This window comes from Zonotrichia albicollis, chromosome 8 (assembly GCF_047830755.1).
Source record: "Zonotrichia albicollis isolate bZonAlb1 chromosome 8, bZonAlb1.hap1, whole genome shotgun sequence".
NCBI classification, from domain to species: domain Eukaryota; kingdom Metazoa; phylum Chordata; class Aves; order Passeriformes; family Passerellidae; genus Zonotrichia; species Zonotrichia albicollis.
This window is the reverse complement of record NC_133826.1, coordinates 28,140,739-28,158,144: the sequence shown is the minus strand read 5'-3', so window position 1 is coordinate 28,158,144 and position 17,406 is coordinate 28,140,739. Positions and strand designations below refer to the sequence as shown.

Below are 17,406 nucleotides of genomic sequence, written 5' to 3'. Positions count from 1 at the left end.
CAGGGGTGGCACTTGGGAAGACACACACACAGACCAGGGACAAAAGAGCCATCAGATCATTGGAAAACAAAGAGCTTGTAATAATGAAAAAAGGACAGATTTCGTAACCAATCACTTTTTCCTTTGAAAAAACACAATCACAGTAACTTTGCTGTATACAACCACCTAGAAACTATGAAACAGTATCACATTGTGCAGTATTTTTTTTTTTAACCTACTTATCAAGAAGGGAATTCCACACTTCAAAAATTATATCCATTTGGGGAGGAAGGAGGAGGAGGAGACAGCTAATAGCGCAGTCACAGATACATCATGAGTCCAAGCAAGCGGCAATTCTTTGTCCTCACCTTTTCCACTGAGCCAAAACAGAAGAGTGGAGAAGGGGATAGCAAAAGAGAAAGGAGGGGGGAAGAAAGAAAGCACCCACAGAGGACTAATCACACTCCATAATTACTTTTGACATCTACAGGGCTTCATAGAAAGATCATTTAGACCAACACAGCGGGGAGGGGGAGAGGAAGGCGGCAGCGGGGCCCGGGGGGAACTTTGGCATTTCCACTCCGGGCCCCTCCCGAGCGCCCATCCTTGGCCACGAGGACCTACGGGACGGAGAGGTCACGGCAAGTTCCACCAGGATGCCCAATTCCTCCTCTGGAGTGAAGAGTTTGCAATTTGGTTTACAGAGTTTGAGGGACTATCAGGCCGCAGGGCACCGTGCCAGGCAGGGGCAGTGCCCGGGCCAGGGCAGCCTTGGCTCCCACCGGGAGCAGGGCTGGGGTGTCAGCATCAGGGAGCTTCCCATGCTGGGTCCCTTCCCTCTCCTTCCCCAGGCTGTTGCAGCAGGGCTTGGAGCCCCCAGGGATGGTGACACACCAGTTCAGCCCACGGTGGCAGCAGGGGATGCTCGCCCCAAGGTGCAGAATTTGGGATGGGGGTCATGAAAAGGAGGCAAGGTCTGATGAGGTGACAGCCACTGAGCCCAGCCGTGACTGCTGCAGAGGTACCCCAGGGATTTACCACCCTTCCCCCAGGAGCCCCAGCCCCTCTTTTCCAAGGAGACAAAACAATCCGGTTGCCTTCTGGAATAAAAATGTAAATTAAAAAATAATAATAATGTTTAAGGCAGAAGATCACCTTCCCCCTGCGAGTGCAAGGCAGAAGGGAGGAGGAGAGGACGGAGGACACGGAGCTGGGATGCAGCATTGTGAGCAAAGTGGCTTTTGTGTCCCAGCCCCAGGACACTTCCCAGCACATGTCCTGACGCTGGGGACACAGCCCCTGGAGCCCAGTGAGCAGAGCAGGGCAGAGCACATCCCTGCAGGACAAGGCCAAACCCCCTGAGCTGTTCAAAAGACAGCAAAGGCTTCATGCTGTCCCCACTGCTCGTCGGAAGTGAAATCCCCAGGGATTGTCATCTCCTGCAGCAGGAAGTGCTTTCCCTCCCTGTCTGCCACACTGGCCTGGCAGCTGAGCACCAGCACAGAGGCAGAACGAGCAGCACAAGGGTTTTTAGGGAAGTAGGAACAGCAGGACCCAACTCTGCCGAGATTTCCACCAGAGATCTCTCCCATTCCAAGATGTTCATGCTGAAGGCTGCTGCCAGACCCCTTTCATTGGAATCAAACAGCAAAGACACTGAGAGAATGAGGAGGGCCAGGAGCAGGGTTGGGAAAGGTGTAGGATGAACACCAGCTGACTTTTAGGAATGCACCTGGATGAGAGAGGTAGGAGCTTACTGGATACACAAAGGCTGCAGCCACGAGTGCTGCAAATGCATTTCCTTTAAAACGTGGTGGGACAGCATCAGTTCTCATTGGAGAGCAACCACTCCTGCTTGTTGAGTTCAAAGATCCCAATCCTGCCCTGCTGTCCTGCCAGGAACATACCCATGGCACATGGCATTGCCCTGCCCAAGCACAGGGACCTGGTGTTTCCCAAAGCCACACGGGGAACCCCAGCCAGCAAATAAACTCTGGATGCTGCAACACCTCACCCCCTGCAACCCCACAATCCCCACAGGAGCAGCAGGATGGAAAGCTGGAGGGAATCAGCATGGAGAAGGAGGTTCAAAGGGAATCTCCAAAAGTCACAAATGCCACAGGGTGGCATCTTCTCTCCTTAGACTGCACCACCTGATGGGTTTCACCAGACCAAAGCAGCTCCACAGCATCCTCAGAGCTGTACAATCCAACCTCCACTGAATCACGAGGCACAGCCCAGCACCTGAAATCCCCAGCTTAAAGGCTTCCTCAGCTTCCAGCTCCCACCCAGCTGCATCCCAACAACTAAAGCAGTGGATAAACCCCTCACCCCCAGCTCATTTTAACACTGCTCTGTCCCTCTGGACTGCCACCCTGCTGCTCTCCCTACAGGAGTGTTCTCAGGCACCCCTGAGCAGAGCCCAGCTCAGGAAATGCAGCCACCCTGGGCATGTCCCCATCCCCTGGCTCCTGCTGCTCCCAAGGAAGGACAGGGCTATTTTCTCTCACCATCTGTTCTGCTTCATTAAGTCACCCTTTATTGGCCAGATGTTTCTGTAGACGTGGAGCCACCCCAGCTTTAGTGCTCGTTCTCAGGAGGAATCTGCACGCCTGATTTCTCAGAAATCTCTGGGAGGGAGGGAACGGGCAGATGCAGGGCTGAGAGCTAGGAGCCTTTAAAAGCCACACTTCTGGGAATTCAGGCTGCTTTCCCCCGAGATAGCATCTTCACTGCCAAAAGGGACCATGTTTTATTTCAGGAGATCATGTTTGCTCCTCATAGCATGCCACCTCCCTTTTTTTTTTTTTTTTTTTCTCCTTACTTCTGCCAGCAAAGACAAAAAAAGGGAAGAGAAAGAGCAGAGCAAGGAGCAGGGCAGATGGACAGACTGAATTCTTGCTTCCCATAAGGATTTGGGTAAACTACAGAACAAGAATTTAATCACTTGCAACCCAACCCACCCTGTCACGTTGGGAAGCAGAGGGTGGGACGGAGCAGCTGCAGGATGGACAGATGGACACAGGCCACCCAGCCCTGCCCTGCCCTCCCCAGCCCAGCTGAGGAAGGCAGGGTGCTCCCAGGGGGCTGGCTCCACTTCCAAATCACAGAACCATGGAATGGTTTGGGTTGGAAGGGACCTTAAGGACCATAGAGGTCCAACCCCCTGCCTAGGGCAGGGACACCCTCCACTAGACCAAACTGCTCACAATGTCTCTCTGCATTTTTAATTTCCTTCTGAAAGGAAGAGAATTACCAGTAAAGCTCAGATTCTTCGTATAAAAAGCACACCAGTGGTGTTACTTGATTTGAATAAATCTAAATAATTTTGGATTTTCTCCCTCCAAGTTCAGCTGCCCTCCCCTCAGCTCCCCAGGCAGGGATGGCTCCATTCCCCACTGCTGCAAATACCCACGCATGGCTTGGACATGGCACCAGTGCTAATTAGGAACTGAAAGGGCTGAAATATTTTAAGGGGCTTTATTCCAGACTCCACTTCCATGGGAATGGGAATGCTCTGTTTAAAGTATGAGCTGACCTGAGGGAGGTAAAGGCAGGAATCCAGCACAGCCCCAGCTCATCCAGCTCTGCTCCCACCAGAGCAGCCCCACACAGAGGGAGATGAGAGGAGCAGCACCACAACAGGGTTTTAATCTATTTAAAGGGTTTTAATCTATTCCCAACTAAATGAAGAGAAGCAAGTTTCCTTTCTCAGTTCCTCTGGGCAAGAGGCACAGCAGGCAAACTGAGGAAATGCAACATTCTGGTGCTGATTAAGGGAAACAACCACCAAACAGCAACTGAGGAGAGATTCCTGCCATTCCACTGCCCAAAGTGTCACAGCCAGGTGAGGATCCTCCTTCAGGAGTGTCACCCTTCCCTCGAACACCCAGGGAGAACAAGGGAAGGGAAGGACCACAGCACTCTGAGGGCTCCATGGCTCCCTTCCAGGAGGAGGGGAGACCAACGAGACCAAGTTCACATCTCTCTTCCAACATTATTTGCTCAGCTGTCCATTCCCCAAATCTGGTCAAGAATCCCACTTCCCAAACTGGGAGAATGAGATGAGCCAAGGGGCAGATGACCAGGACAGTGCCCAAGAGAGGCTTTTTGCTAAACCAGGAGCCACAGAAGAGCTGTTTCCATCTCACCTTCCCCATCAGGTGAGGACACCACAGCTCTTTCCATGCTCCCTGAAACACACCACCACTCCTAAGCCCCAGCCTGATGAACCCCCTCTGTCCCATGAGAACTGACACCTCCTTGCCTGTCCCACCTTGCTGGGCTGCTGGAGAACTCCTGAAAAGCTCCTTGCTCGGACTGAGATGCCCTCATGACACACCTAAGGCTTGGAAAAGTACTTTTGGATCTGGAGAATGAAGTTCCAAAGCCTTTGCTCGCTCAGTGGTTTGTGCTGTTGGTGGGAACCAACTCTCCTTTCCTTAGGATCATCTGCACTACTTTCACACATGGAGAAATTGGCTTTGAACTGGCATGAGAGACATGCCCAGAAGCAGCAGCAGCAACTAAAAAAATATCAGAAAGAGAAACTTCGGTTTAAAATAAAATTGAAAAGAAATAAAAGAGAGAGAAGGTACACACAGGTGCAAGTTGTCTCACTGAAGGGGTATTTGCAGGGGGCATCACCCCACAACCCTGGAGATGGAAATCTACATTCCCCACTTTGTTTTACCGTTACAACCTTCATTGCACAGGACTCAAAATCACTCTCATATGGTTGTTAAGTTTCATAAATAATGTGAAAACTATATGCAACAGATACATCATATTTCCAAAAAATTATAAGAAAAGTTACATCAAATTAAAAAGTAGCTTCATGAATGAAGATACTGCTCTAAGTGCACTTTCCCTGCAAGTGCAGCCAGTGCCTCAGCGCTGGATATGAAGGAAAAAAACCAAACAACTGAAAAATAAAATCAACAACAAAAAAAATCAGATTTAAAAAGTCCGGTTTCAACCAGTTAAAACCGGGCCAAGCAGAAACTGAGTGTGCTCTTGGCACTGTCCCATGAGGGAGTCCCTACGATGCTTCGTTATCCAGATAAGGTTTGTATGTCCTTGTTGAGACTGTAAACAATCCTTCTTTCCTGAACTGTCCTCTTTATTGGCAAAACAAAGTAAAATATTTTATTTTTGTTTGTTTGTTTGTTTGTTTAAAATAGAACATTAAAATTAACCCAGAAGAAAAGAAACGAAACACAGTGAGCTTGTTGGAGTCCATAGGATCTGGTCTGGAAGAGCTCAGAAAACGTGTTCAGTGTTTTCTCCTGTTTTCAGCTGGATCTGTACCAGAGCTCGGGTTACTTGGGGAAGAGGGGAACAGAACGAGAAAACAAAGGATGTGGAATAAGAGAACGTGGCCATCTCATGTGTTCACTTCGTTTGTTAGGTCCTCTATCAATACCTTTGTGTCAGAAGCCTTCGACCTGGAAAAGAAAAAAACACAAAACACTCACTGGAGAGAAGGAATTCCTGCAATGACGTGCAGACAGCAAACCCACAGTCCACTTGGGGGAATAATAAAAGGGAAAATATGTCCTTCTTATGCAGAGGGGGAATAAACAATCTACTGTTTCACACCCTCCCACTCTCCCTGGGAATTGCAGAGCCTTGTAAAGATCCTCAGCTGTCCCTCAGCATCCCCCTCCTGTGGCACTGCCCACTCTGCCCATGGCCAGTGTCACCTGCCAGGCTGTGACATGTGGGGCACCTGCTCAGCCCTCCCCACAGAACCCCACCAAACCCTTGCAGGATCCACAGGAGTGTTCCTGCTCCATCTCCTGCTGGGCTGCAGGAAGGAGCAGGAAGTCCTTTAGGGATATGCCTGGCACATCTCCCCTCACTGCATGTCTGAGGGATAAATGGGCATGGCTGGAGGGAACTCTAGCAGCCTTTGGCTCACATTCCCTTTGCATAACATTTTTCAGTCTCTAGCAGCCACCTCGGGGCTGTTGGTATTGGTCCCATCCATGCAGGGACAAGAGCCAAGCCCAGCCCTGGGGCCAGAGCACACCCTCCTCCTCCTCCTCCTCCTTCTCCCACCCCTCCCAGGCAGTGCTGCAGGGATTGCACAACACTCCTGACCTGCTGTGCCTCAGCCTCGGCTTGCTCCCTGGCCAAAGGGTAGGGCGGCACAGCTGTGCTGCCAGGGCAGGAGGGACACGGGACACTGGAACTGCAGGGAAAACACACAGCGGGCAGGTTCAGGGGCTGGGGTGCAGGGTGGGGCAACATTTGGGGTGCAAGGATGATGGCTGGGAAGAAAAAAAGCGTATGGGTTTGGATTTGAGAGAGGAAGGAGTCTGAGATCTTACACATGAACCTTAACCAAAGAATAACTGGAATCATACAGAGACATGGAATGGTTTGGGCTGGAAAGGACCTTAAAGATCATCTGGTTCCAACCCCCCTGCCAGAGGCAGGGATGTGAATGACCATCCATATTGCTCAGGGCCAAATCCAGCCTGGCCTTGAACACTTCCAGGGATCCAGGGGCATCCACAGCTTCTCTGGGCTCCCTGTGCCAGGGCCTCACCACCCTCACAGAGAAGAATTTCTTCTTAATATCTAATCTAACTCTGCCCTCTGTCAGTTTAAAACCATTGGCCCTTCTGTCACCATGAGGTATAAAGAGCCCCTCTTCCTCTTTCTCAGAAATGTCTGCTCGAGGAGAACATCTCCTCCAGTTTGCATTTATAACCTCTGGCAGCCTATTTCTGCAGGAGGGGACCCTTGTAAAAAGGGTGAGTAAAATGGGAACTCCCTTTCCTGATTTCAGGAGTTTCCCTTTCCTTTCCTTTCCACTTGGAGTTCTGGTAAACCCCAAATGCCTAAAGGATGGATTAATTCCCTGGCAGAGGGAAGAATGCTCGTTTACTTAGTTGGACCTGCCCTACCTTTGATGACTTTGAAAATCTTTGCACGACTTTGAAAATCTTTGCACGACTTTGAACCCTTTGTGCCATTCTCAGTGCAGACTCCCAGTGCAGGACTCCCAGCCCATAAACAACCAACAGGCACCAGCAGCAGCTGCAGGGCAGGCTTCTGTAGCAGTTCTATTACTTTCTTTTAAGCTTTTTCTTTCCTTTTTATCAGTTAATCTAAATATAAATTTAGATATCCATTTAAAGAGCAGTGTAGAACGTCCAGAATTATGATAAAATATATAATTTTCTAGCAAGTAAAGGTCATAAAGCTAGATGACTCAAGTAAGGTTGATTTAACTGGGTCTAGTAAATCTCTATTCAATAAAAGGTGTAGAAATCTAAGAGGAAAAAAAATAATTGAATGAGAAATGTGTACTACAATATTATCTTATCTTACATAGAAATGTAGCAGTAGGAATAACACCAGTTATGGGAAAAATTACCTTACTGGCACGGATAAAGTTGTCTCTAGATAATGATGAAGACTAGACAAAAACATGATTCTGACAGCTTCTGAATCCTAAGGGAAGAGTTTGAGGGAATGGAAAAGGTTTTGTCTTTAACAGGACGGAAGCACAACTGCAATCTCCACTGAGCACTGTGCACACTTAGAGCGCAGGGGGGACAGAACAGATGTGCAGAGAGCACCAGTTGCTATTTGGAGCGCGGCTGAACGTACTGTGTGCCAAGGCGCGGCCGGCGCAGCGACACGCTCAGGCTGCGCTTCCACTGCTTGCTCTTGCGGCGGTTGCGCACGCCGTCCTCCTGGTCCATCATCTGGTCCAGGAGCGTCAGGTCGTCGGCGTTGAGCGGCGCCACCGAGATGTCCCTCACGGCACGGAACTCCCCGCAGTTGTTCAGGTGCTCGTTCTCCAGGCGGAAGAAATTCCACACAAACCGCCTGCGGGGATGCATGGATGGATGGATGGATGGATGGATGGATGGATGGATGGAGAGGAAAAAATGAGAATTACCAACTGAGTTCCACTTTTGCAGGCGTTTTCCCACTGGAGAAAAATCCAGTGGCTAACAGCAACATCTTTCCTCTGGAGAACAGAACCTGTCAGGCTTATTCCCTATCCTAATTTGGACAGCATGGAGGTACATTGTTCAAACATTACAAGGCAAAAGCTGTTAGAGGAGCTTCTTTGAGCCAGGTCTCACAAGCTTTTGGAGGTCTATAACACACCCAAGATAGCTCAGCTACCCTTGGGGGCATAAAAATCAGCAGGATGGCATCTGCTGCAGTGTTGGAAACAAAAAGGTTTAATAAAAGGTAAAATAACAAACAGAGAAAAACCGAGCCAGGTGCCAGAGGTTCTTGTTCCTGGTAAAACACCCCACAAAAGCAATTGGTTTCTTTGTTCACTTCTTTTTCTAGTAAATTGCCCAGGCAGGACTTTTGGCTTCTGTCCAATTGGCTATGCTTAAGTTTGAGGTGAAGTCCCCTGGGCCTATGAGATGCCTTTTTCACCTAGTCAAGGAGAGAAACTTCTGGGCTTCTTTCCTTTTTGAGGGGACAAAGGATAGTCTTGTCACTCTCTCAACAGGAGGCACATTGCTACAAAAGGCACTTCCAGCACCTACATGAGAGAGGGTCGGCATCAAGTTCTTCCCAGGAAGCTGTGGGGGTGGGTTTCCAGCTACAGGAAAGGTGTTTAAAACGCCTGGAAGCTTGCAGGTTCCAAATCAATGACACAGAATACAAAGAGGTTTGAAGATTGGAAACTTGAGAATCAAGCAAAGTTTCAATTGGAAATGTCAAGAAATTTGGTAAAAACTAACCCCTCAAGATTATGTCATGGCTCAGAAGGAACTGCAAACACAGTGTGAAGGATTCAGCTCCACACTGTGGCAGAGCCCCTACCCTTTTCTTCACTCAGCACCCTGTTTGGATTAAATATTCCTGCTAATCCTGGTCTCCTTGAAACAAAACCCAGTATATTCCACAACCAAGGATCCAGGTGCTTCCCTCCCAGTGCTGATGTTGCAGAACAAAAAAGTGAAAATAAAAGCAAGAGAAATGAGCTGCTCAGCCCAGCAGCCTTACCGGAACACCTCAAGTGGGGCAAACACAGTAGAAATGATGTCTGCAGCGTAGGGAAAGATTTGCATGGAAGTGAGGGAGATCTGGATGGTCCACGCAAAACGCAGGATGACATCTTCTACAATGGCACAATAGTAGTATGCCTGAGGAGCAACAAGAACAAAACAGCTCAGCAAACACCTTCTGCATCCAAAAGACCACATCAGGTCTTTGGGAAGCTACAGAATCTGCTGCTCAAACTCACACAAAATAAGGGCAATGATCTCTCGGAAACAAATTTCATTTGTTGATCATTTCAACGAGAAATGACCTCTCGGAAACAAATCAGCTCTACTGCTGGAAAATTCCAGGCTATAGCATTAAAATGCTCCAGTGGGCAACTGCAACATGCTCTAAACTCAGCAAGTTTGGTTAAAGTGTTACAAGGCTGTCCTAAGGTAAGAACAGGCTGCATACGCACTTTCTGTGGGTAGACAATTCCTTCTCGGAGAAAGGTATTTTCACCAGCATTTTTGTCAAAGAGACCCCAGTCCATCTTTAGGTCCCAAATGAGGGTATAGCAAGAGCTGATGAAACAGAAGATAATCCACAGGTAGAAGAACACTTCGGTGTCACTGTGGTTTTTAGCTGGAAAAGAGAAGAACAACAACACACTTGTGTAGAACTGAGAGCACATTCCTTCTTAAAACAGCTACAAACTGCCTCACTTGAACAGTGGAAATCTCCTTTTCTATCCAGGTTCTGGGAATCTGAACCAAACCAACACCCTTAGCAGGACCTGCTTTATATTGTTATTTGAATTCCACTTTTATCTCATTCACCTTTCAGCACTTGGGTTTGAAATGTACATTAATATTTGGAACAGGTTCCCAGGGAAGTGGTCACAGTCCCAAGCCTGCCTGAGTTCAGGAAATGTTTGGGGAACACCCTGAGGTACATGGTGGGATTCCTGGGGATGGTCCTATGCAGGGCCAGCAGCTGGGCTCAAGGATCCAACTCAGGATATTCCATGGTTTTTATTTTCCTGGATTCATGGCAGAGCTGCCGTTCTGGCTCTGAACAGCAGGTGGAAGCTGAGGGCCACGTTTCACAAAGAACATGGGCTCCTACAAAGGATCCAGCACTGACGCAGAGCTCAGCGAGGAGGGTTTGGTAAGAAAATATTTGAGTTTGTATTAACATCAACAACAGTGAATCAGTTGGTAATTCCCCCATTTTCTCTCCACTAGAAGCCTGAAGAGCATGAGCAGTACAGGAATTACCTCCAGCCATTTCAGAGCTTGTGGTGGCAAAGGGAAAAGGCAGCAGTACATTAACATGTACAAATCCTAAAGTAGGCTCTGTATGGAGTTTTAAATACCCATACAGAGCTCCTCTTACAGTACAGAGACTGTGGGCCCACCATCTGCTCAGCTGGGGATAGTTTCTCCAACGTTGTTTCCCACTCCCTCCTGGAAAGGTTATGTTGCTCTCAATTTGGCTACAATTCCTTACATCAGCTGCCTGGGGAAAACCAAACAGAGCTGGTATTTCTGTTTGCTTTTGGAAAGCTGGCTCCAAAAATTCATGCAAATAAACCCCATTATGATGCTTCAGAAGGCTGAGACATTTTGCACCTGGATGCTAGCAGGAATCTCTCCTTTCTGTGCAGCCTCAGCAATTGCTCATTCACCGATTCCCTCTAACAAAGCAAACAACATTTCCAGCACAAAAAAAGATGTTTTCAGCCCAAGCCCAATGCCATACTAAACAGCACCTTTTTCTATTTATGTGGCTTTAAAACAACAGAATCCTTGTAGCTGATCAGCCAGGGAGCAACAGGACAATTTTCCCTCTGTATTTTCAGCAATTACGATTAGATGTAAAGCGACAATCCGATAAAATTAATGGAGGTGAAAATGAGACTACATTCCTCCCATTACGCCTTTCAGGCTTCCTGGACATGATGTGCAGGATATAGGTCAAACCCACATGCTCCTTCCCCTCTCAAAACACCCCCCTAAGGCAAACCTCTGAACCTTCCCCTCTCAAAACACCCCCCAAAGGCAAACCTCTGAACGCCACTCATGCAGCAGAGCCCGTTTTGCACAGGAAAAGGGCACGGCACGGCTGCAGCTCCCAGCTCTGAGCAGCTTTGGGGCAAGGCTGGAAGCCTTTCAGCCCTCCCCACATGCTCAGCTTGGCCAGGACACGGGTCCAGCATCACATTCCTGTCCCTGCAGAGCGCTGACGTCACCCAGGAGCAGCGCTCACAGATGCCCAGGTACCTCACACGCTGCTGCTGCTGCTGCTGCTGCCTGGAAACAGCCTCTCCCAGGCTATTTTTAACGTGCAGCTGCCCACAGAAAGGGACACAGGTGAGCATTTTGGAGCTTAGCAATGAGGGCTGCACTGCCAGGTTTCATTCCTCCCCCCCCATAGCTCCTCCAAAGCCTCCACAACATTATTTCAGGAAGAAAAGGCAGATGCTGACATTCGGTGACTCATGAGACACTAAGCCTGTTCTTTCCAGCCTTATTTTTAGCTCATTAGATCTCCATGTTTAGTTCCCATTACCAGACCCTAAAGGCTAATTCAGAGGCAGTTCATGGGTTGTATGTGCTTTCAAAGCACCTAAAATGCTCCAAAACACCCTGTGATGCTGCAGTGCTTCCTCTCACCTTAGGCTTGGAAGTTACATCATGCTGCTTTGGGTTGAGCTCTTTTCTGGTTTTTTTCCCCCCTTAAGGACAGAATTCAAATAAACTGAGCCTTATTCCACTCCTTCATGGAGCAGCCATAAGAAGGCAGTGCAGCCAGGACCATCCTGAGGAGCAGGCAGAAGAGCAGGGAAGCACTGCTGGGCAGCTCTTTTGGAGCTCTGTGCTCATGGAGGGGCCACTCTGCCCCCTGATTCTCATCTCCAAGCACACAGGGAGTGAGGAAAACTCTATCCTAAGCTGGCAGTTACAGAGGAAGGGGATTTCAAAGGTTCTTGATGCTTAAACCTCAATCCCAGAATGGCTCAGGCTGGAAGGGACAGTGGGTCACCTGGTACAACCTGTCTGCTCAAGCAGGGCATATGGCACAGGCTCTTGTGAGCAATTACAGAGAGTAGAACTGGGAAGGAAAAGGCCCAAGTGAGAAACCTAATCTCACCAATCTCAAAAGGATGTTCTTGCTTTCAGTTAAGTTATCCTGGGCTCAGTTCTGCTCTCCCTGCCTCTGTCTTTGCAGCAGCCTTTTCAGTGGCACCTGGGGTCACACTGCTTGGCCCCTTGCTCCTGCTCACCAACCAGCTCTGCAATGCATTCAGCTCCTGAAAAAAAATTCATTAAAAACCCAAATCACTCCCTGGTAAAATGCCCTAATCAGAACTAGCCCATTGTCTTCAGTCTTGGCCTCTAAGTCCTTCCTTTAATCACTTATCCTCCTTTTCCTCCTGCCTGCAGTTCTGTTTGATACCTTCCTTCCTTCTGTCCTCATTGGTATTCAGCTGGTGTGCAGAAATATGTTACTGCTCCAGGCAAGCAATTATAGCTGGGTCTCTGCTGGCTGGTCCTAGCAGCCCTCTCCACTGCTGCTCAGGGGGAGAGAAAATCAAGGCATTCATATTCTGCCCAGAGGCTCCATCAACTCCTGGCCTGCCGCTTTTCCAGGAGCAATACAGAGCTCTGCATATTTATGATGATGTCAGGGTCTATTTAAGCAGGAACTGTTTCATCCTCTGTGTTTTTTCTTTGTTTAATGAGGTGCTAGAAAACACCAAAAACCATGAGACAGAGAGACTCTGGATGAGAGAAGCACTCTCCAGAAGATCTCAGCCTCTCCAGGAAGGAAAAAAGAGGAAGTTTTCAGTACCCCATGGTACCAGTGAGATCCCCCAAAGGAGGCATGAAGGACCTTCCTGCTCCATGCTCCACCACAGAGCAACCTCCTGAGCTGCTTTTATTCAAAGCAGCACGTGCAGGACCAAACAGCAGCAGCACAAACCCTCTGAAGCTGCAGGTGCAGCTCAGAGCCTGAGGACGGGCTGATTTCAGTGCTCACACTGCCATGCCTGCAGCCTGGAGGTGTGCACTTATGTCAGAGGCTATCTGAGCCCACAGGGCTCCTCCACTTGCCACAAAAGCCTGTGGGAAGCAGCGTGCCACAAGAGCTGTTTGCAGCCTTCACCACAGAATTTCCATTAGCATCCTCAGTTTACCCTGTAACATGCAATTCCAGCAGATCCTCTGCACAAATACAACTCAAATTGCTCCAGAAGGTCAACTAGATAAATAATGGATGGCTTCCACCTTTGAACTGAAGCTGTGAATGGCCACAGTCCCAGAAAACAGCCCAAGGCACTTGCAGCAGCAGAATATACTGCCTGCAAAAAGTGCTGACAGGCAATATCCTGCATCCCAGCCCAGCCCCAGGGGCCACAGAATCTCACTGGCATTCTGAGGGAGCACTGCTCTGCAGAAATCACAGCCCCTTGGAAGCACAGGCAAGAGAAAAGGCTGCTTTCCATCAAAGAGAGACAGCCAGTGCTCTCCTGAATGCTGTTAATATTGACTTTACCTCCAAAGAATTCAGCTGTTTACCCTGCTGAATTATTCTGGGGAATGTAAACACTATATAGTATTCACCACAGCAAAAATCAATGCCATGTATTATTGAAGGGCTGGATAAGAGCACAATGGCCCTTGATAAGCATTCCTGGCTTGTCACCCACCGTGGCTTGTGCTGATGGGGAGGGCTCTGATAACAGCTGGAGGTTATCAGGGAACACAGCCAGGTAAGCCCTGCTACACAGAACACCAACAACACAGCCACAGCAACTCTGCCAACTAAACAGCCCCCAGGCCTGGCCTGCCAAAGCCAGCCTCAATCACAGATTTAGGCAGAAGCAAAGCACAAATGTATTTAGTGTGCAAGGCAGCTCTGAGCAGGCCTAGGGATGGTGTGTGCCCATTAACTCCATCCCAGCACACCACAGAGCAGGGTGACAGCCAGAAGTGACTTTTCTACTTAAGAACTGCCATCAGAGTGACATCCCCAAGCATTTGTCTAACATCTCAGTGCTCAAAGCACAGCAACACCTCTCCCCTCAGTAATTAGATCTCTTAATGAGTGGGTAGAGCTGCCTTTCTGCCCAGCCAGCACGTCCTGCTGTTTAGCACTGATCAATGGCAGAAGCAGGACATGACAGGGGACTTGATGCAGCTAAAAGGCAAAAATAACCCACAGGAGCACAGGCTGTGGAGAGCTGTGGGCTCTGCCAAACACTGACTCTTCCCTAAGAACCTTCCCTTGGATTGTGCAAACCTCTGCAGTCGCCTCCGGGCACAATTTAAGCAAAGCAGCAGCGAAGAACTGTCAAGAGGCAACATCTCGTATCTTCTTTTAGCCAAGAGTCTGCATTTACAGAGCAGGGAAATCCCAAAATCGTGTTTGGATTAAAAACCCTCTGCAGGTCTGCGTTTGTTTCTAATCTGAAGACATGGCAGCAAACTCCTGGCTTGTACCTCAGCAAGCGACAAGGGTGATTTAGCTGCAAACAGGAGGAAGCCTATCAGCCATGGCTGAGACTGGAGCTGGTTCTTTTCTGGTGCCTCCTCTCAAAAGAGCGCTTTTGAGAAGTGCTGTTAGAGAAAGTTTCATCTCTACCTTGAGAAGGATGGGGTTTCCAATCAGAGCATTTGCCAGAAGTCTCACTAATAAGAACATCTGATCAGAAATGAATAGCATGGGGATGGGGACACAATGCCATCTGCTACCTCTGTAGTCCTTTGACATCCAACAGCAGATCCTTTCAAAATTTACTTCTTTTAAAAGCAGAAGAGAAAAACTGTTAGATGACTACATCTCCTACATTTCTGCACCACCAGAGACTCCAGGCCTGTGTGTATGTGACAGGAAGATTGCTTGTAATGCAGTCACTTGCTTTCCTTAAAATGTTCCATTAAAAAAAGGGTCAGGCTTCCCACCTTAAGTGCCTGTGAAATTAAGAATCAGTAGGTCACCCTTTTAACTTACACCTCATTCATTAGCATTCCCATTTCCCCAGCCACCTTTAACACAAAGGCATATTAAGTAACATTTGTGTTATTCTAAAAAAACCCAAAAGCTACTCAGAGAGCTATAAAACTTTTAGCAACCAGTTGTAAAATGCAAAAAAAAAAGTATTTAAATTATTAAAAAGAAAGTTTGAAATAATTTAAGAAATCCAACAAAAATAACTAAAACTGTGTGTACTCAACCTATTTTTAAGACTTTTAAATTAAAGCAAAAAGTTAAAGTAAAAATCTAAAGACTAAGAAAATAAAATTTTAGTACACACGGGCCAACATACTCAATATTAAATAAAACCTTAATACCCATAACAAATAATTATGTTATAGCAAGAGGGCAACTAACTAATCTAAAAAAGCTATTTCTACAAACCATCAAAATATAAACTTAGAAAACAAGTGATGATTCATAAGTTTTTGTATATACTCGACTCTCCAAAGGCACTGTTGGGTAAGAACTCATTAAAACAACTAAAAGTAAAGATCACATTTAAAAATAAATGAATTCTTTTAAAAGTAAAAGACCAACAATGTGTAAAACATACTAAACTTAATATTAACAATTAGTAAAACCAAAATTAAAAATCAAATGTGGCTGCTCCTGCTGCAGCATTCCGGGGATGCTCCTGGCTCCACCCCAAGCACCATCCCTGGGATTCTGGGCTGGGTGTCAGCAATCAGCTGAGCTAACAGGAAAGCAGGAGAAACCAGGGTACCACAGAGCCCTGAGCAGGTCAGAGGGCAGGATGAGAAATGTTTGCCCATGGCAATGCCTCCCAGTTCCTCACTAATGACACTGCTGCCTCTCTGATGGAAAGGATCAGAAAGACTGCCTAATGAACACAACTCATTACTGGAGGCCTCCTGGGCACGGGATGACAGGGTTGCAGACAAAAACTCATCCTAGCTCGCAGCAATGTGACAGACTGTGCATGTTTTGGCTCCAAATAATCATCCTGGTGGAGCTGCCAGTGTGCTGTGCTAAGGGAAGGCGTGTGAAAACGGCAAGCATTAAGAAAGAAGCCAGTTAATCCCATTACAAAGTTTGTTTTACTTCAAGAGGTCAATCCAAGCACTCTATAAGGCTCTTGTGACACCTAAATCAAATGCTGACAGCTCTTTCAGCGCTGAGGAAGAGGGGAAGAGATGGGAGGTCTTGTACCAACACACAAGTGAGAGAACAAGGTCTCATAAATGCTGCTTGCTTGATTCTTTTGTGATATTTTTTTTTAAGTTTTGTGCTTACAAAAATTCTACATGTTCACTTATTTTGCCCCACCCACCCCCTAAAAATGAACTTATCTGTCTCATTTGTGGGACTGTGCACTGTTTCAGTCCCAGTGCTCACATCCCCTCACTGTCCCCTGCTGTAAGCATGCAGGATCACAGTGCTTTATTGTCCCACCCACCTGCAGCTTCTAACACAGCACTGACAGGGGCTAAGTGACACAACCAACCAGCCACAGGGCTCAGGTGCAGCCAGGTACCTCCTGCAGCCCCCAGGGCCACAGCTGGATGTCACCCCAGCCTGCTGTGCATCACCAGCAGATGGTGGTGACCAGAAACCTCTGCAGTCGCCTCCGGGCACAATTTAAGCAAAGAAACAGCAAAGAACTGTCAAGAGGAAACATCTCAGATCTTCTTTGAGCCAAAAGTATACATTTGTAGAGAAGTCAGAGCCTTCCTCAAGGCCCTGCAGGGGACAGAGCGTGGCAGAAGCAGTGACCTGTCCCAACATGATGTGGTGTCACCGCTGGGAACGGCCAAAGCCATCCTGATTGATGAGGAGTGGGCAGCAGGGAGACACCTGGGAATCTTCCACTGCATTTTCCAACATTTTGCACATTTCCCATTCATCTTCCTCTGGTCAGACTTGCTGCTTGAAGCTCTCTATTAATAAGGGATGGTCCAACATCTTCCATTAATCACAGGATGGATTTTGCCTTGAAACTCCACATCTCTATTCCACAGCCCTTTTCTCTTAGGGCTGCCTTTAAAAATCATAAATTAGACATTTCTGCAGAGAAATCTCTTTCTGAAGTGATGGGGAGAGCAGAGATAGAAGTGCTGCCCTTCAGAGACAGCCCTATTTAGTTAACTTCCGTATTTTTAATTACTGCCAATTTCCTGAGCTGTTTAATGAGAAAGTGCATGGCAGTTCCATTATCTTAGACCCACCTAGGGCTCTCCAGGGCACCCCAAGCCAATGGCAACTGGTGTTCAGCAGGCTCATTTGGAGTACCTGGAAAAACTGTGGGAGCAGGATGGAAGAAGATATGCTTACTCAAGTTTCCAGACCATGTGGATTAACTTTGGAATAATTCAGAGGTTAATAAATAACAGGATTCTACTCAGACCACAAGGATTTCATTGAATAAGGTGTGTGAATCAAACT

The 17,406-nt window shown here is 47.7% G+C and overlaps 1 protein-coding gene across 2 annotated transcripts in view; it reads right to left on the bottom strand.

The window, feature by feature from the left end:
* Positions 1 to 56: 56 nt before the first annotated feature.
* The window catches only part of XPR1 (xenotropic and polytropic retrovirus receptor 1), a 112,447-nt gene continuing 95,097 nt past the window's right edge, over positions 57 to 17,406 (bottom strand). Inside the window, exons 12-16 of one of the 2 annotated variants that reach the window (XM_074546397.1) lie at positions 9,434 to 9,600; positions 8,977 to 9,116; positions 7,606 to 7,827; positions 6,085 to 6,175; positions 57 to 5,426 (exon numbers count right to left, since the gene is read on the bottom strand). In XM_074546397.1, coding sequence (XP_074402498.1) covers positions 5,412 to 5,426; positions 6,085 to 6,175; positions 7,606 to 7,827; positions 8,977 to 9,116; positions 9,434 to 9,600 — 635 coding nt within the window. In that variant the 3' untranslated portion in view covers positions 57 to 5,411. The remainder of the gene's footprint in view (positions 5,427 to 6,084; positions 6,176 to 7,605; positions 7,828 to 8,976; positions 9,117 to 9,433; positions 9,601 to 17,406) is intronic. The other variant, XM_074546398.1, reaches the window with a different exon arrangement.